This window comes from Trichomycterus rosablanca, chromosome 20 (genome assembly GCF_030014385.1).
Source record: "Trichomycterus rosablanca isolate fTriRos1 chromosome 20, fTriRos1.hap1, whole genome shotgun sequence".
Classification (NCBI taxonomy): domain Eukaryota; kingdom Metazoa; phylum Chordata; class Actinopteri; order Siluriformes; family Trichomycteridae; genus Trichomycterus; species Trichomycterus rosablanca.
Genome location: NC_086007.1, coordinates 13,341,777 through 13,362,944, shown reverse-complemented (window position 1 = coordinate 13,362,944; position 21,168 = coordinate 13,341,777). Strand labels below are relative to the sequence as shown.

At 40.7% G+C, this 21,168-nt stretch overlaps 1 protein-coding gene across 7 annotated transcripts in view; it reads right to left on the bottom strand.

Annotated features, from left to right (window-relative positions):
• Positions 1-21,168, bottom strand: part of msi2b (musashi RNA-binding protein 2b) — a 451,597-nt gene that overhangs the window by 8,505 nt on the left and 421,924 nt on the right. For 3 of the 7 annotated variants that reach the window (XM_063017232.1, XM_063017230.1, XM_063017229.1), the window contains exons 12-14: positions 17,886-18,065; positions 7,443-7,597; positions 2,211-2,287 (exon numbers count right to left, since the gene is read on the bottom strand). In XM_063017232.1, coding sequence (XP_062873302.1) covers positions 2,246-2,287; positions 7,443-7,597; positions 17,886-18,065 — 377 coding nt within the window. In that variant the 3' untranslated portion in view covers positions 2,211-2,245. The remainder of the gene's footprint in view (positions 1-2,210; positions 2,288-7,442; positions 7,598-17,885; positions 18,066-21,168) is intronic. The other 4 variants (XM_063017233.1, XM_063017234.1, XM_063017235.1 and 1 more) reach the window with 2 other exon arrangements.

The window sequence follows — 21,168 nt, the reverse complement described above, 5'->3', positions numbered from 1 at the left end:
TTCTTTGTGAAAATATTTATTTAATATTCGTCAGATTCATAGCATATCGAGTAGTAGTAGCAACACTTTACTCTGAGCCACACGTTTGTTAGTATAATCATTCAATATACTTTGAAATAAAGAGCATTATAATGCAGACACTCAGATGCAGAACATATTAAACAGGTTTACATGCACACATGCATTAGGGGTTACACACATGCCACACAGAAATTGCACAGCTCAGACGCTTCCTCTGGAATAACGTTGTTTAGGGAGTTTAAATAAAGGAATAAATCTATGAATTATCACAGTTATGGAAAAGCTTTGTCAAGCGTTATTCATTCTGCACCCTCTATAATAATAATAATAATAATAATAATAATAATAATAATAATAATAATAATAATAATAATAATATTGCTACTACTACTAATAATAATACTAATAATAATACTACTAATAATAATAATACTATTGCTACTACTACTACTACTACTAATAATAATAATACTGATACTACTACTACTAATAATAATAATAATACCATTGCTACTACTAATAATAATAATACTGATAATAATAATAATAATAATAATAATAATAATAATAATAAATATAATAATAATCATCATCATCATCATCATAATGGATATAATAATAATAATAATAATAATAACCACTATAATAATACTACTACTAATAATAATAATTTGTTTTTACCACCATTTTGTCCTATTTAGGGTCACGATGGGTATAATTTACCGGGCGAAATGTAGGAAACACCCTGAAAGATCACCAGTCCATCACACGGCAAACACACACACACATACACACATTTCCAACATTTCTAACATTTCCAATTTTAGTATCTCCAGTTTACCTGACTGCATGTCTTTGGACTGTGGGAGGAAACCGGAGCTCTCGGAGGAAACCCACGCAGACACAGGGAGAACATGCAAACTCCACACAGAAAAGACACAGAAAAGAACCCAGGACCTTCTTGCTGTGAGGCGACAGTGCTACTCACTGAGCTACCATGCCGTCCATAAAATAATAATAACTATAATAATAATAGTAATAATTATTATTATTATTATAATCATAATATTGATAATAATAATAATAATAATAATAAAATTAATAATAATAATAATAATAAGTATAATAACAATAAGAATAATAATGATATTAACAATAATAATAAGAACAATAATAATAAGAACAATAATAATTGATGGTTATTTTTTTTTTATTTAATAGTTATAATTTACCCTAAATTGATTAGTAGTGCATTTAGATTAGCACCAAAGCAAAAATACTACAGTATGTAAAAAAAACACCTCTGATTGAAATTGCTTTTACATTTATTATGCAATTTAAAACTAATGTTCCAGAAAATATTAATTCCTATTTTTGCATTTAAAAACTATTCTTTTTAATGAAACCATGTAAGCACCAATCAATAACACACACACACACACACACACACACACACACACACACGTGTACACACAAACCACTGACTAACCTTAAAAAAAGAGCTTAATACATCCAAACAGATTGGCAGTAATTAGCCTCATAAAAACATTTAGTATAGAAAACTTTGCATTCTGGGCAGAAAGGCTGATACATTACATCAGATCTGCGGCTTCCTTTTAAATAACATTCATGCTCTGACTTCAAGGGTCCTACGTCTCCAGGTGCACGCTGATCAAAGACCCCACACCTGGGTATATTATTTACGTACAGCACTTCACAGGGCCTCGAATCAAAGCCGTACGGTTCGCTAAGTACAAGACTAAAAAACGCAGAGAACAGAGCATGGCTTATCTAACGTAACCATACATTTAAAAGAAAGCAACAGTACACACAAAGCGTTTCATGCATGCTAGGCACAACCGAGCAGGGGAAAAGTACAGTGTACAAAAGCATCAGGTAAAATGTTAACATCACGTTTATTATGTTGGTTAATTCACTAAAACACTAATGCAGGAAGCTTTTAAAGGGCTGTTAAAGAGTTCCTGGGCTTCTTTAAGTAAAGCACCTTTCTCCATTAGTGGCTTAAATTTAAGTCTACAGAACCATGTAAAAGCTTCCTGCTATGTTTCAAATACAGACAGACATCTACATCACACGCAGAAGCCAGGATGTGCAAGCAAAGAAAAAATATATAAAAAATTACTGTATAACAACATGTAATAAAATTCAGAAATAGTTCAAAGATCTACCTCCAATGAGATGGCACCCAACCACCGGTTAGGTTTCAATGGTATCCATTTGTAAAAGCTGTCGCAATCAAAGGACCCTAAAAGTGTAGAGTTAGTAATGGTGTCAGTATGCAGTCCAGATAAAACAGCTCATACAGATATTACTAGTCAGCAGGCTGGAGTTTAATCACTATAATGCCAGCATGAATCAAGTCATAGATTAAAGCAGAGATCAAGAGTGTCTGATTCTTTGTAATTACCTGAATTATTACATTAAATACTCATAAAATGTGGTCTGATATTCACCAAAGTAAAATAAATATACGTTTTCATTTGCAGCATTTAGCAGACACTTTTATCCAAAGCGATTTACAATTATGATTGAATTCAAGGGTTAAGGGCCTTGCTCAAAGACCCAACAGTGACAACTTTACAGTGGCAACTGGCAACCTTCTGATTACTAGTCCAGTACCTTAACCACTGAGCTACCACTGCCCTCAATTTCATGTTTAAATGTTTCTCACTGTCCAACTCATTCTAATAAGATAAAGACATGAGTAAACACAAAATGCAGCTTTTAAATGATCATTCCACTCATTTATTAAAGATAACGATTTATTCAAAAACTTTATCACCCATGTGAAATGTAACTGCCTTCCTAAACTCAATAACTAGTTGTTTCACCCATGGTAGTAACAACTCACTCAAAGACTTCAATAACCTGCAATGAGTCTAACATCGCTGTGGAGACATCTTGGCCTACCCTGATTTGCAGAATTGTTATAATTTGGCTACATTAGAGGGTTTTGAGCATGCCTGTTTAAGGTCCTGCTACAGCATACCAATAGGATTCAAGACAGGACTTTGACTCGGCTTTTCCAAACCGTTATTGATGTAATAATCCAGGCTAAATAATTGTCTTTTTTACAAGTATCTATCTTTTAATAATGTTCTGTATCATTTAGCTAAAGCTCCACCAATATACACCGATTAGGCATAACATTATAATCACCTTCTTAATATTGTGTTGGTCGCTCTTTTGCTGCCCCATATGCAACAAACTCTGATGCACTGTGTATTCTGACACCTTTCACTCAGAACCAGCATTAACTTCTTCAGCAATTAGAGCTACAGTAGCTCGTCTGTTGGTTCGGACCACACGGCCCAGCCTTCGCTCCCCACGTGCATCAATGAGCCTTGGCCGCCCATGACCCTGTCGCCGGTTTACCACTGTTCCTTCCTTGAACACTTTTGATAGATACTGACCACTGCAGACCGGGAACACCCCACAAGAGCTGCAGTTTTGGAGATGCTCTGACCCAGTCGTCTAGCCATCACAATTTGGCCCTTGTCAAACTCGCTCAAATCCTTACGCTTGTCCATTTTTCCTGCTTCTAACACATCAACTCTGAGGATTAAATGTTTACTTGCTGCCTAATATATCCCACCTACTAACAGGTGCTGTGATGAAGAGATAATCAGTGTTATTCACTTCCTTTGTCAGTGCTCATAATGCCATGCCTGGTCGGTGTATTAGATACAGTGTATCACAAAAGTGAGTACACCCCTCACATTTCTGCAAATATTTCATTATATCTTTTCATGGGACAACACTATAGACATGAAACTTGGATATAACTTAGAGTAGTCAGTGTACAGCTTGTATAGCAGTGTAGATTTATTGTCTTCTGAAAATAACTCAACACACAGCCATTAATGTCTAAATGGCTGGCAACATAAGTGAGTACACCCCACAGTGAACATGTCCAAATTGTGCCCAAATGTGTTGTTGTCCCTCCCTGGTGTCATGTGTCAAGGTCCCAGGTGTAAATGGGGAGCAGGGCTGTTAAATTTGGTGTTTTGGGTACAATTCTCTCATACTGGCCACTGGATATTCAACATGGCACCTCATGGCAAAGAACTCTCTGAGGATGTGAGAAATAGAATTGTTGCTCTCCACAAAGATGGCCTGGGCTATAAGAAGATTGCTAACACCCTGAAACTGAACTACAGCATGGTGGCCAAGGTCATACAGCGGTTTTCCAGGACAGGTTCCACTCGGAACAGGCTTCACCAGGGTCGACCAAAGAAGTTGAGTCCACGTGTTCGGCGTCATATCCAGAGGTTGGCTTTAAAAAATAGACACATGAGTGCTGCCAGCATTGCTGCAGAGGTTGAAGACGTGGGAGGTCAGCCTGTCAGTGCTCAGACCATACGCCGCACACTGCATCAACTCGGTCTGCATGGTCGTCATCCCAGAAGGAAGCTGACACACAAGAAAGCCCGCAAACAGTTCGCTGAAGACAAGCAGTCCCAAGAACATGGATTACTGGAATGCCCTGTGGTCTGACGAGACCAAGATAAACTTGTTTGGCTCAGACGGTGTCCAGCATGTGTGGCGGCGCCCTGGTGAGAAGTACCAAGACAACTGTATCTTGCCTACAGTCAAGCATGGTGGTGGTAGCATCATGGTCTTGGGCTGCATGAGTGTTGCTGGCACTGGGGAGCTGCAGTTCATTGAGGAAAACATGAATTCCAACATGTACTGTGACATTCTGAAACAGAGCATGATCCCCTCCCTTCGAAAACTGGGCCTCATGGCAGTTTTCCAACAGGATAACGACCCCAAACACAACCTCCAAGATGACAACTGCCTTGCTGAGGAAGCTGAAGGTAAAGGTGATGGACTAAACTCAATTGAGCACTTGTGGCGCATCCTCAAGTGGAAGGTGGAGGAGTTCAAGGTGTCTAACATCCACCAGCTCCGTGATGTCATCATGGAGGAGTGGAAGAGGATTCCAGTAGCAACCTGTGCAGCTCTGGTGAATTCCATGCCCAGGAGGGTTAAGGCAGTGATGGATAGTAATGGTGGTCACACAAAATATTGACACTTTGGGCACAATTTGGACATGTTCACTGTGGGGTGTACTCACTTATGTTGCCAGCCATTTAGACATTAATGGCTGTGTGTTGAGTTATTTTCAGAAGACAGTAAATCTACACTGCTATACAAGTTGTACAGTGACTACTCTAAGTTATATCCAAGTTTTATTTCTATAGTGTTGTCCCATGAAAAGATATAATGAAATATTTGCAGAAATGTGAGGGGTGTACTCACTTTTGTGATACACTGTATATGTATTTTTTTTTATTCATGCTAACATTAGAAACATTATTGATATCAGAAATGTCACTACATGCACAAAACTCTTACCGTCATAGCAAAAAGAATCACAGATAACTTCCCATCTCAGCAATCAAACTGTGAACTTGTCACCATTGTCATCTTTTCAGAATTTTTTTACATTGGTTCATGTAAAAACCAATTTAAATACTGAAAGAACAATTTGAAGCGTCGACACAGCTTATTCTGTAGAGCTGTAGAGTTGAAATGTCTTCACTCTTAGTGCTGTCAATCACGGTGTGAATTCTATGAAAGTTTTGGGTCAGCCTACATTCGTTTCAATTTAGGTTAAACACTTTATCTAAAAGTCAAGCGCAAGGTGACTTTGTAAATCTGAACAGTGGGTCTGGAGCTGACGAACGGCCTGTCTATTTTCCCGGCCGTACTTAAGGGAGAAGAAAGAGCGAAGTCAATTCTCGCTCGGATTTCCTTCACGAATAAAAGATTCCGTATCCTCAGACACAAAAGGCCTTTTTTTCATTTTCCCAGCAGACCTTGATGTTGATTGCCGGACGGCGGCTACAGAACGGCCAGAGCCAGTAATTTTCCCGAACAGCCTGTGATTCAGGCCGGTCTCCCTCTGGCGGAGCCCCCCTGTGGGCTGACCTCTCCTCCTTCGCTGTTCCCTCAACTCTCGATCCACTCGGCGAGAGGTTAAAAACAAAACGACGGAGAGAGAGGGAGACATGTACGGCTTTAAAGGCCAAGACTACATATTCTTATGATAGGTTTTCTTACAGGAGTTTATTATTGCTTTATTGATTTACATTTGAACTTTATACGCTGGACCTTTCAAAAGCAGCATTGGGTACATGAGCTGAGGGGAGATGTGTCTGAGAAAAATAATAGAGATATGAAAATGAGCACTGGTTTTCTTTCCTCTTTTTTGGCACATAAGCAAAGGCACGGGGACACACTGTAGTCCTGATGACAGTACGTACAAAGTTCACAGTTTGTTCTAGGGAAAATAGAAATAGCTAGAAAAAGCAAAGCGATGGAGGGAATGAGTGATTACGACAATGGCTCTAGCTTACTTAACACTAATGAGGGCATGATTTCACATTTTAGAGGCCAATTTTAGACAAAATAATTTGTTTGCAATAATTAGTATGTCAAACATGTTTCTCCTTTAGCTTTTTTTTTCTGCATTGCATATAACATTTCTTTTTAGCACATGCTTGGATTTTTTTTTAATGCTTTTTCTCCCAATTTTTAGCTCGTCAAATTTTTACCCAATTGTGTTATGCTTCCTCTCCACAGGAGCTGACCCCCGGCCCGATTGAGGAGAGCGAGACTGACACACGCCCCCTCCGACACGTGTGCAGTAGCCGACTGCATCTTTTCATCTGCACGAGGCAAGTTCATATGCGGATCAGCTTTGTACACGAGAGCCACACCTTGATCAGCATTATTCCTCAACTCTGTGCAGATGCCATAACCAGCCAACAGCTAATTGTTGTTCATGTAGCCGCCCAGCCAAGTCGGATATGAAAATGAGCACTGGTTTTCTTTCCTCTTTTTTGGCACGGAGACACGTCGTAGTCCTGATGACAGTAGGTACAAAGTTCACAGTTTGTTCTATGGAAAATAGAAATAGCTAGAAATAGCAAAGCGATGAAGGAAATGAGGGATTCCGAAATGGCTCTAGAGCTGACTTAACACTAATGCATGTTTTCACATTTTAGAGGTCAATTTTAGACAAAATACATTGTTTTGCAATACATGCTTTGCTTTCAGCTTTTTGATTTTGCTGCATTGTATATAACATTTCTTTTCAGCACATGCTTTGATTTTAAAGCGGAAAAAAATCATAAATTAAATTATTAATTTAATTTAAATAATTAAATTAGTTTAGCCCAAGTGTGTAATCATCATACCAATAAAGCCAATTATGTAGCCGGGAAGCTTTCACAACATGTCGGAACACCCTGTGCCCCCTTAATGCACTAAATGACTATGAATCCCAGCAGCAGGTGAACGTGAAGGTGTTGAGAGGACTAGAAACCAAACCATGTGAGTGAGACAAAACAGATCAGAAACGGCAGGGCAGACTGCTGAAGGGTACTCACAGCGATACTGTGGCCAAAGCCGGAGCCAGGCTGGGGACTAGCAGCACTTATATAATTGCCCACACCGGAGTCCTGGCTGGCGGGGCCGTACAGGTCAGCCACAGGTCCCGGACTGCTGGCTCCAGGAAAAGTTCCAGGCCGCGGAGGGTTGGTGCCTGCCAAAAAAAAAAAAAAAAGGGTGTGCCAATACTGGGGTGAGAAATGAGGATAGTTGGTAACAGGAGTGTGCAGAAATACAATATCAGAGACTAACACTAGCATGCAAAGACTAAAGCACTATGAATAGAGATTCACACAAGGCATGCAGTAATGAAAATGGTGCGTGTTGTTGATGCGGCAGATTTTTTGATTGAGTACAGATTGGATAAGGTACATTTCTGGTTCAAATGCTTATTCTGCTATTATTATTTAATGCTTGTTGAGTCCGGCCTGAGTATTAAGGTCGATGTAAAGTAAGCATTTTTTTATTATTCAACCAAATCTAGTTTTTTCATTTTCTCATTTTCTATCTATCCATCCATCCATCCATTTATCCATTCATCCATCCATTAACCTGCCCCATCATCCATCCAATGTACCTTAATATTTGCTTTAATGTATCTTGAGCGGCTGTAATAACTGACTTTCCCTATGGGATTATGTAAGTAATCTATCTATCTATCCATCCATCTTTTTTAACCTGCCCCATCCATCCATCCATCCATCCATTCATCCATCCATCTTTTTTAACCTGCCCCATCCATCCATCCATCCATTCATCCATCCATCTTTTTTAACCTGCTGCTCATGCAATAGCATAGGCCAACAGCACATTAGAAAAGTTGGTAACAGCCCGGTCTTTATATAGAAGCTCACAAATAACAATGATTAGCACTTAGTTATAGCTAAAAAAAAATGCTATCCCTCTCTTATAAGCAAATTCTCTCAAGGACAGGGTAAATATATTGCTATAATAGGTACTTCTCATTAATAATGTTATTAAACGAATGTTGGGTATTCATTAGAGCAGACAGGTAAGGTGGTCCTCTTTGAAACGTCTCTATTCCTGTTCTACTTATCAGATATCTGACTTATTTTTTATGTCTCACTGAAGATTTAAAATCAAAGATTTAGATTTGTTACGATGCCATACGCTCCAATCGTTTTCACTCAGTGCTTCAGTTAATTTCAGCCCACTCTATTTTGTTCACATTTATCATGACATGTAACTAGTTCTATAAATGGATTAATTAATATAGCTTAATGTTTTGGGTGGGGGTGGAAGGTAGGGGTCAGGCATGGTGCAGGGACACGGTACAGTGTTGTTAGTTTGTCTCTTTTTTAAGGTGTATTTTATTTTTAACCACCAGCCTGTAGCCTACTGTTAATCTGTGGCAGGTTGGGTCAACAGATTCACACTGTTTATGCCAAATTCTGACGAGACCATGTTCTTTTTTTAATCAATCTTAAGCCTCAGATTGCTCATTTTGGCCAGCTGGGGTGAAACCTGTTGCATTTTCTGTTGTAGTCCATCCACCTTAATGGTCAACATGCTGAGCATAATTTTCTCCTCACTGTGATTGTAATGAAGTTATTGTAGTTTTGCCATTTTCTTTGGATGTCTATCGTTAACATGGCATTCCAGTCTGCAGAATTGCTACTCACTGGATGTTTTTTGCACTATATTGTGCAAACTTTAATAATATTATGCACAAAATTTAAACCAGTTAATCTGGGACCAGCAGTCATGCCACTGGGATCATATTTCCCCGGCTGCTGCCACTTGACTGGACGATCAAATAAATACATGAATCTTTAGGCTATGAAATGTGTCTGGATCTGTGCGTAGACACTGAGTACACACGGTGACCTTTGGAACTTTACAACCTACATCAAATATCAAACATCACTTTTGCAAGGTTTTCTATTATTCATGGTACATTTTCAGCCGCTCGTGCAGACGAAAATGCTGGCTCATGTTGGACACAGTTATTCAGCATTCACATGGCATCTACGCTACCGAAGGAGCTACGGTGGGTGTTAAGTATGCAGGGCGACGCGTCTCACTGCGAATAGAGGTGCTTATTGAGAAGGCTGAGAACTTCCCTACAGAGGCACCTGTGATGTTAAAGAGTCCCGGCGAGAGTAAGATGCTGCCATGTAGGTCTCTTTCATTATCATAACCTCTCTGTTGCGCACGCACGCGCACGTACAGAACTCTGCGTTCCTCCCCAGTCGTACCCAGCGCTCTCTTCGCGCTCGCGGTAGTCAAATTCGACTGATTCTTGAGTCCTTCTTAGAAATTGCATGGGGGGATTGTGCCACAACACCCCCTATCTAATCAACACCTGTCACGAGGAGAGTGCTCTCCTTCTCCCGTTCTTCTTTCTTTAAATATATGATGGTGATTATTGAGCTGTTAGCGGCAGGGGACTCTCGGGCCTCACGGCCGGCTGCCGGCCAGGAAATTGCAGAGGGCGTCATGAGTAAAGCGTGTTAAAGACTGAATCGTTGAGTCTCATTTCCACCGAGGGGGTAGAGTTCATTTCTAACTAAAGCATATATGCAGCATAAAGCAGATGCTCAAATTGGAGTGTGGAGGTGGGCCATTACTTCACTGGAGGTGTTAACAAAACTGTTAGCTGTGAAAACGGAATGGAATGGAGTCAAGTTACGCAATAGTAGTGGAGAATTCACACTGTAATTGTGTATATTGGTATCCAGAGAACAGATCTTACTCTGGACTTGTCCAAGTGTTGCTTTTTTATATTTTTCTCTTTATTATATCAATTTTTGGACACACATTGATAAGTCAAGCTCTGTTTTTACATTCTGGACATACATATATTTAATTTTCTTTCTGTATTTTCTCTTTTTTCCCTTCCAATTTAGACATATCCAATGCCTCACTACACTTGCCAATCGCTGTTCATGTGGCCGCTCAGCCCAGCCGGCAGGCAGAGCTGACATTCGATACGATGTATTCCACCTGAGCGGCCCTACATAGATCTTTCAATACATAAGGCGATACAAGCAAAAGGAATCTCTGTATTCTTTTGTATGTGCCCACACTTTACCAGACACTAGATGGCCACTTGTGTCCATACAACACACTTCCAGGCCAATGGCGCCATATAACATTATTTCAGGTAAGATATTATTTAAGCACTTTACTTCAGATTGCATGAGTCCTTCTTACTTCCAGGGTCCTTTTGGTTTCTCTGCTCATGCAGAATGACTGCACTGATAAAGCTGTTAGATATGGAGCTTTAATTTAATTCATGGAGTATTAATGAGCCGGACTCCATATTGACCATAGCACAACTCAGCGGGCTACAAATATGTAATGACCAATGAGCATTTAGTTCTACTGGTATAATTTGAGCTTGTTTTAATGGGTTAAGTCATGTCATGACCCAAGAGTGGTACTGTCCTGGATTCCTACATAGATCTTTTAATACTTAAGGTGGGACAAGCAACGTTCTCTGTATTCCTCTGTTTGTGCCCTTGCTTTGACACACTAGGCGTTGTTGTTACATCTTTTAAACACGCCCACTTGTGTCCGATGAGAACCCTTCCAGGCCACTGGTGCCATATTACATTTTTTAAGTTAAGTACTTGTATGGCTTCTTCTTACTCCCAATTTGCTTTTGGTTTCTCTGCTCATGTTTTACATTTATTATATTGAAATAAAAACATCCTATATGTTTTGTACATAGGTAAAAGCTTACATTTATTTCTTTTAAATATTTAAACTTTTAAAAGCTGGTATCAGCTACAGCAGAATAGCTATACTGATAAAGCTGTTAGATATGGCGCTTCAATCCCTCCATTAATGTGCTGGACATTATATTGACCACAGCACAACTCAGTGGGCTACAAAATATGTAATGACCAATGAGCATTTAGTTCTACTGGTATAGTTTGAGCTTGTTCTAATGGGTTAAGTCATGCCATGACCCAAGAGTAGTACTGTCCTGGATCCTACATAGATATTTCAATACATAAGGTGGAACAAGCAACGTTCTCTGTATTCCTCTGTTTGTGCCCTCACTTGGACAGACACTAGGCATCGTTATCTTTAAAACCCATAGAGCACCCTTCCAGACCCAGGCCAATGGCACCATGTAACATTACTCGAGTTAAGCACTTAACTTAGCTTGTTTTGCTTCTTCTTACTCTCAATGTGCTTTTGGTTTCTCTGCTCGTGTTTTACATTTATTATATTGAAATAAAAACATCCTATATGTTTTGTACATACGTAAAAGCTTTACATTCAATTTTTTAAAAGCTGGTATCAGCTACAGCAAAACGACTACTGATAAAGCTGTTAGATATTGAGCTTTAATTTAGTTCATGGAATATTAATGTGCCGGACTTCATACTGACCATAGCACAACTTAGTGGGCTACAAATATGTAATGACCACTGAGCATTTAGTTCTATTGATACAATTTGAGCTTGTTTTAATGAGTTAAGTCATGTCATGACCCAAGAGTGGTTCTAGAGATAAAACCTGGCAACCATGAAGGCACAAACTGCATGCAAATTTATGACATGATCTAAACGAGCCACTAAGATATGGAAATTATGCCGTTAAATAAAATAAATAAAAGGAGATGAATATCCATGCCCGCATATCTGTCGCCATACTTTTGAGCTTTGACTGATTTAAAATGCCGTCTCTGGATAAGGCTGCGAAAGTGAAATTTTAAAGAGGGAAAGAAGAAAAATGAATGATTGCAGGGTGGAGAGCTGGAGGAGACAGAGGCAAAATTAGGCTCATTAAAGTAGAGAGATGACCCCTCCGTATCAGTGCCACGGAAAGACAAATTAAATAAGTCTAAACAAACACGCGCATCGAATTAAATGGAGGTTCTGGGGAACTTTTTAGCCCCGTGCTGTGCCGCGCTCGTTTTTCTCGCTCGCGCAGCCCTGATGACACTTCCATTAATAAACGAATATTAAATCAAGTTCCTCCACAGCCGGAAGCTTTCACTTCACCATCCGCTGAAAGGAGAGCCTATTAATGCAGCGCACTCCCAAACTCATAAGGGTAAAAGATATGTGCCAGAGGAAAAAACGGCCTAGCAGGATAATGATCAAAAGCAAATGTGTCAGATAGGGGGCAACCTAGCATCAGACATGCATTTTAGGTTTATCTGTCTTTCACGCAGACGGAGTGAAGGGTAGACAGGAAGGTGAGCGGGGAACGGTTTGTCAGGCGCAGCTCTCACTCTGGAAATGTCAGCCGGGCGAAACAGAGACAGCTACATCAGGAGCAAGAGTGTAGAAAAAACGAATGGGGGTGGGGGGTGTATATTTATTTGTAGATCTGGTGCACCCTACAGAAGATGGATATCTCAAGCAGGCTGCATATCAGTAGGTAGTATGGTGAGACGAGGCTGTTTATGACACTTCAATGTGACATCTGCTGCATACAAAGCCAACGTCTGCCAATAAGCAGATTGCGACGGGTTCTTCAAGCGGCATGGTGAACGTTGGAAAGTGCGAGGAACGGGACAGACAAAGGATTTTAAAGACAACACTAGGGTTCTGTAAGGGTGCATTCACATGAGAAGCAGCAACCGCTTTTTGCGATGGCTGTGCTGTTGTGTCCTGTACTTCACTAAGCGGCACATTGCCGAAAAGCACCTCCAATGAGACGAACTGTTTAATGTGACATGGTAAAAGTGACTCTATATGGCTGTATGAACAATGCTTAACGTGAACGAAGCTTGTTGTGACAATGTATTAAAACAACAACCGAGAGGCCGCTCAGGTGGCGCAGTGGTAAAACACACTAGCACACCAGAGCTGACATTTCAAACTTGTTGGTTCAAAACTCAGCTCTGCCATCCAGCAGGCTGGTCGGCTACACGAACAACGACTGGCTGTTGTTTATGCAGGGTGTGAGCCGGAGCTGGGACCTCATAACTGATTGATAACTGCTGGAGAGTTGAGGAATAATGTGTTGATCATGGTGTGGCTCTCCCTACACAAAGCTGATCCACATATGAACCCGCCACGTGCAGGTAAAAAGAGGCAGTCGGCTACAGCACTTGTGTTGGAGGGGGTGTGTGTCAGTCTCAATCTCCTTAATCAGGAGTAAAGATCAGCATCGGTAAAGAGGAAGCGTATTGAAATCGGGTAATTGGATACGACTATAAGTGGAGAGATCTTATGAACAGTAATCTCATTCTTTTAATGCACTAAACCGCATTAAGCTTTTTTTTTTTCAACAATAAGCATTTTAGATTCTCTCGGAAAGCTGATTCTTACAATTTCTCAGCACCTCGAGCTATAACACAAGTTTAAAAGTGAAACAGTGAGGAAAATACAGCTAAACACAGATACATGTGGATGCTTTCAGAGTAAATTTAATGGTTAATTTACACAAATGTATTATTATTATTATTATAGTGGTGATTCGCTCTGAGGTTTGCAGTTTTGCCGCTTCTCATGTGAATGCTCCATAACATTTACACACAAGTGCTGAGTGCACACTCAACACACTCAAACAGGCTAACAAATTCAATTTAAGAGCTGAACTTAAGGCTCAGCTAAATTGAAACGCTTCCCTAAATGAGGGGTAAACCGCCACCTTATCGTCAATAAGCCCATGTAAGAGATGATACTGTTTAACATCCACTCTTCTTACGATCGCTCTCTCCGTTCCCATAGGGCCTGCGCTAATAAGCTGCTGGAGGCAATAACTGCCTCACTGTATAAACACTAAACTACACGGCCTGTAATCGCCCCATTCTGCTGAGCGGAGCGATCTCCAACTCCATTTCCGTGCCACGAGGATTTAGAGCTATATTTGTGTCAACAGTTCCTCCATATAACCCTTAATCTAGGGTAGATTAAGACCTTGAGATGACAGTCTTTCGCGGTGTTATGACCTAGCTGGCTCTCGTTTCAAGCACAACAAGGTTTACCTCTGGATGAACCACCATCGTTCAACCTTATTTAAATCAGGATATGATCGTAGCCCACGGCCGATTCTCATCTTTAATACCCAGTTATGTTGTGCTGAGGTGTGATTAACATTAAATCAGTGTTCTTACACTGGCACAACACAACAAAAGATGTATTCAATCTTTGCTAAGCTTATTACAGAGGCACAATAAAAAGAAATATGGACAAACAAGTGTAAACAGTGATATCTTTGCTGCTGATCTAAAGACATAATATAAAGTAATATCACTGTTTTTAAAGAATAATTCCACAGCTCGTATCTACCACATCTGTTCTGGAAGTGTGGTTACACAACTAAAGACCAGAAACATACAGAGATGCCGATTTAATAGCTTAAATGGAAGAGCATGATTGTGCCTCTAGGTACCATGTAAGGTCCATAAATACAGGGTTAGAGCCACGACCTCAATCCCAATATACACCTTTGTGATAAATTAGAATGTACATTGTCAGTGCTTGATCTCAAATATGCTCTTTTGACTATAAAGACACAAATTCCCTCTGACACACTGACAAAAAGACATTCCAGAGAGTGCAAGCCATATAGTTCTATATTGCCATTTCATATAAATACAGAAGAACCTCAATTTAACGGACCTCCATTTAACGGATTTCAGATTTAACGTACAAAATCTGGAAAACCGAATGTCCGGTCCCCACACAGAAGCGTACCAAGACCAGTAGTTTAGTAATTGTCCGCTAGTTGGTGCACGTCTCCCTGTTTACTTGAGTGATAGGCTTTGTTTTGTGGGGAGGCTCACTTCTCGCCTTTTCTTTGTGTTTTATGCTCAATTTTTGCAAGTTCTAGTGCTTAGTTATGCACCAGCGCTGCTCCAGTAGCCCCCAGCAGAGTTTTGGACTCAGCATAATAGACACTTGTGCCCAAGATCATGGCAAAAAAAATAAAAACGTCTCCTCCACCACACAAGGTCAATGAAATTTCTCCCCAGTTGTACAGTACATCATTTTTTAATATATATTTTGTTTATGCATTTTCTCCCTTTTAGTGCGTCCAATTGCCTGATTGTGTCATACTTCCTCTTCTCTCATGCTCTGATTGTGGAGAACGAAGCTAACCCACACCCCCTCCGACATGTGGGCAGCAGCCGTATGCATTTTGTCACCTACACTTTGACGAGTGCAATGCGGATCAGCACTGTGTATGGAGAGACACACCCTGACAGCACTCTTTTCCCGTCTCTGTGCAGGCACCGTCAATCAGCCAGCAGAGGTCGTAATTGCATTAGTTATGAGAGAGTCCATATCCGGCTTTTTAATAACCCACCCCTATCTGAACAACAGGGCAACATACATACGATGATATAATGTGTTCGAGATCCCAGCTCTGGTGTTTAGCGTGTGTTTTACCGCTGCACCACCTGAGCGGCTCAGTGCATCAATTTTAATATTTATTTACAGGTTTTACATTACATATGTACATATCTATGTATGTTGTTTATTTTACTGTTGATCATATATGCATATTTAGCACTTTTGTGGAATTTAGTGCTGTTTTCATATATTTTTGCACCCCCTGGAAAAAAAACCATCGCATCTTACAGACCAGTGCCCCACTTTTTCTAGTTCGTTAAATTGAGGTGTCTCTGTATTAATAATTTGGTTCTGAAATGGGATGTCCAACAAGCTCATGGTCAGATTAAATGTCAAAGGCATGTGCAAAATCTTCCATTTAAGCATGTAAGTATGGATGATGTAAAAACAAGATTAATATTTCTATTAATAAACCTGAATGCTCATAGGTTATTACAAATAAACAGCCCACTTACTATAGCTGAATGCTTTACAAGGAAGAGAAAAGATGATTCCTTCGAAATATCTGACTTATATCACTATCTTTTTAAAAAGCTACATGGAATGTGAGAGCTTTAGATCTATCTTAATTATGTACGAAGGTTCTTTAAAAAGTTTCCACACTTTTTAAACTGTATTTATTACTTTTCTACATAGTCAACTTTTGATGCATTTTACCAGCATCGTACCAACTTTTTAATACCATCAGCAAAAAATGTTTTTGGTTGAGCACGTAGCCACTGATGCACCTCTGCCTTCACATCATCATCATCACATGAAAATCTTCCTCCCCGTAAAGCTTCTTCGAGCGGTCCAAATAGGTGGAAATTAGATGGCACTAAATCCGGACTATAAGCTCTCTCTCAGTCTCTCAGACACGATCGAGTACTACTCCTCCTGCCCTCACCGTTTCCAATCAAAATATAAAAGTGCGGAAACTTTTTGAAGATTCCTCGTACTACACCAACATTTCTTACCATATAGAAGCACTTTGTAGTTCTACAATTACTGACTGACTGTTTCTCTGCATGCTTTGTTAGCCCCCTTTGATGTTGTTCTTCAATGGTCAGGACTCTCCCAGGACAACTACAGAGCAGGTATTATTTAGATGGTGGATCATTCTCAGCACTGCAGTGACAGTGACATGGTGGTGGCGTGTTAGTGTGTGTTGTGCTGGTATAAGTGGATCAGACACAGCAGCACTGCTGGAGTTTTTAAATACCGTGTCCACTCACTGTCCACTCTATCAGACACTCCTACCTAGTTGGTCCACCTTGTGGATATAAAGTCAGAGACGATCGCTCATCTATTGCTGCTGTTTGAGTTGGTCATCTTTGAGATCTTCATCAGTGGTCACAGGATGCTGCCCACGGGGTGCTGTTGGCTGGATATTTTTGGTTGGTGGACTATTCTCAGTCCAGCAGTAACAGTGGGGTGTTTAAAAACTCCATCAGCGCTGCTGTGTCTTATCCACTCATACCAGCACAACACACACTAACACACCACCACCATGTCAGTGTCACTGCAGTGCTGAGAATCATCCACCACCCAAATAATACCTGCTCTGTAGGGAGAGTCCTGACCATTAAAAAACAACATCAAAGGGGGCTAATAAAGCATGCAGAGAAACAGATGGACTACAGTCAGTAATTGTAGAACTACAAAGTGCTTCTATATGGTAAGTGGAGCTGATAAATGGACAGTGAGTGTAGAAACAATAATGTTATGGCTGATCAGTGTATATGATGACCCAATAACTGGTTGATAAATAAAGTTTACTTTAGTAGGATTAGGAGTCATCACAGAACATCACAGAATCTCACCCAAACATGTGCTGCATTTGGGTCAGTACCTATGTGTGCAGTGCTGAAAATAAACTAAATCGTAACCGTTGCTCCACTAGCCCACATCTCTCACCACCGCATATGAATTAGAACAGTTACAAATGCACAGGAGGAAATGCATTGCCAAGGACAGAACAGAAAGAATAAAAATAATGTGTGAAAAGTTCAAATCAGCATGCAGTTTATGTCAGGCAAAGCAGAGGGCTTATTTATATCCTCTCTATAATCCCTTGCTTTGCCTTTTTTTTGGTGCTTTTGGATTGAATGGACTGGATGATGAATTACATGAATCAAATCAATCAGTGAATTAAGTAGAGGTGGTACACACCTGGGCTCTTATACTGATCCGGGCTGGGCAGGTGCTGCAGGGGGGAGGTGCAGGCCGAGGTGGCATGCTCGCTTTGCAGCAGCTGAGCCGCCTGCGGGCCAAGGGAGCCATAGTCCGCAAAGGAGAAAGGAGGCCCCCGTTGGTCGCTTGTCGAGGAATAGAAACCGTAATCGGGAAAGCCTGGGAGATATAGGGGAGGGGAGAGGAAGGGAAATATTGGGAAATTTGTTCCCGTCATTGGGAAATACGACATTGGATAGCAATATGATTCAATGCTGTGAAGTGATGTAATACACAACAATGTCAGTTTAAATGCCTGCTACTGTTTTCCCAACATTACTTGTAGGTGTGTGTTGTGCATCGGAGTGATTCTGCTAGTGTAGTTACGCATCCTTAAGTCGTCAGAGTCAAGTCTCAAGACTGCAGTGTTAACCCTTGTGTTGTCCTAAGTCAAAAATGACCCAGCACATACAATTCCCTCAATCTAATTTCCACCTGAGATTTGACTTTTCCCAGGGTGACCCAAGATATTCACAAACTTTGTGATGAATGACAGCTTGTTTCTTTATGCAAAATAGATTTGAGTTAAAAATTTTAATTAACCTGCCTTATTTTAAGGGTTTATTGAAGGCAGGTCATTGACCCTTAGAACAAGAGGAGTATACAAAATGTCAAGACTACACAAGGGTTGAAGGTTGTGACTCAAGTCGAGGCCAAGTTCATTCCTAAATGTGGCTTTGAAGGGGCATGTCACCACCCACAAAAATAATTAAGTAAGTAATTTATTACGGGGACTCCGGCTGGCCAAACTTGACATTAAAGGTAACTAGTTTTAAGTGCATCCTATTTAGAAATGTCAATGTAAGTGACATTTCTGTCCAGGTCAAAGTCTGAGTATAATATGCTTGAGTAGTCAAGGGTAAGCAACAACAAGTCTTCTTCTTTCGAGTCAAAAACAATTATTAGTTCTCGTCCAGGGTTGAGAAATGCATCCCTGCCAACTAATTTATTAAAGTCCTTTCCTCATTCTACCTTGGCGTTCAGTTGAATCCATTGATTAGTGTTCTAGCAACTCAAGAACAATACAACACATTAACTTTAAAACTCACTTAACCCTGCATTTTTACATCCAATAACACATATATTTACAGTGTATCACAAAAGTGAGTACACCCCTCACATTTCTGCAAATATTTTATTATATCTTTTCATGGGACAACACTATAGAACTAAAACTTGGATATAACTTAGAGTAGTCAGTGTACAACTTGTATAGCAGTGTAGATTTACTGTCTTCTGAAAATAACTCAACACACAGCCATTAATGTCTAAATGGCTGGCAACATAAGTGAGTACACCCCACAGTGAACATGTCCAAATTGTGCCCAAAGTGTCAATATTTTGTGTGACCACCATTATTATCCAGCACTGCCTTAACCCTCCTGGGCATGGAATTCACCAGAGCTGCACAGGTTGCTACTGGAATCCTCTTCCACTCCTCCATGATGACATCACGGAGCTGGTGGATGTTAGACACCTTGAACTCCTCCACCTTCCACTTGAGGATGCGCCACAGGTGCTCAATTGGGTTTAGTCCATCACCTTTACCTTCAGCTTCCTCAGCAAGGCAGTTGTCATCTTGGAGGTTGTGTTTGGGGTCGTTATCCTGTTGGAAAACTGCCATGAGGCCCAGTTTTCGAAGGGAGGGGATCATGCTCTGTTTCAGAATGTCACAGTACATGTTGGAATTCATGTTTCCCTCAATAAACTGCAGCTCCCCAGTGCCAGCAACACTCATGCAGCCCAAGACCATGATGCTACCACCACCATGCTTTACTGTAGGCAAGATACAGTTGTCTTGGTACTTCTCACCAGGGCGCCGCCACACATGCTGGACACCATCTGAGCCAAACAAGTTTATCTTGGTCTCGTCAGACCACAGGGCATTCCAGTAATCCATGTTCTTGGACTGCTTGTCTTCAGCAAACTGTTTGCGGGCTTTCTTGTGCTTCAGCTTCCTTCTGGGATGACGACTATGCAGACCGAGTTGATGCAGTGTGCGGCGTATGGTCTGAGCACTGACAGGCTGACCTCCCACGTCTTCAACCTCTGCAGCAATGCTGGGAGCACTCATGTGTCTATTTTTTAAAGCCAACCTCTGGATATGACGCCGAACACGTGGACTCAACTTCTTTGGTCGACCCTGGCGAAGCCTGTTCCGAGTGGAACCTGTCCTGGAAAACCGCTGTATGACCTTGGCCACCATGCTGTAGCTCAGTTTCAGGGTGTTAGCAATCTTCTTATAGCCCAGGCCATCTTTGTGGAGAGCAACAATTCTATTTCTCACATCCTCAGAGAGTTCTTTGCCATGAGGTGCCATGTTGAATATCCAGTGGCCAGTATGAGAGAATTGTACCCAAAACACCAAATTTAACAGCCCTGCTCCCCATTTACACCTGGGACCTTGACACATGACACCAGGGAGGGACAACGACACATTTGGGCACAATTTGGACATGTTCACTGTGGGGTGTACTCACTTATGTTGCCAGCTTTTTAGACATTAATGGCTGTGTGTTGAGTTATTTTCAGAAGACAGTAAATCTACACTGCTATACAAGCTGTACACTGACTACTCTAAGTTATATCCAAGTTTCATGTCTATAGTGTTGTCCCATGAAAAGATATAATGAAATATTAGCAGAAATGTGAGGGGTGTACTCACTTTTGTGATACACTGTATATTACATATCCAAAGTGACTTACAATTATGACTGGATACAAGTTAAGCAGTTGAGGGTAAGGGCCTTGCTCAGGGGCTCAACAGTGACAAGCTGGCAGTGGTGGGGCTTGAACCAGTACCTTCACCACCGAGCTACCACATACTGTATATGAGGTCCTGCAAAAGGCTGCAGTTTGTGGTCCGTATTCACTCTCCTAGTGTCTTTCCTCACTTTGCTTAAATATGCAGGATTATACATTACATTATACATTATAGCCAGCTCCTTTATCTTATAGTTAAGAGGGACCTTAGTAGAGTAAATCAAAGTGACATGTTTAAGTAACCTTTAATTTTTAAACCTGTGTATGCTCTTGGTGTACTTTCTCACTGCACAATATACACTGTCAAGTCATTATTATGTCCACCAGCTAATATCCAGAGAAACTGGAGTGTGCAGCACGAACAGCAGCTAGACGGGCTGGGTGTGACTTAATAAGGTCCTGGTAGGTTGTCACAGGTTTCTGGAGCCATGCTTCAGTGTATCCCACAGCTGCTGGAGGG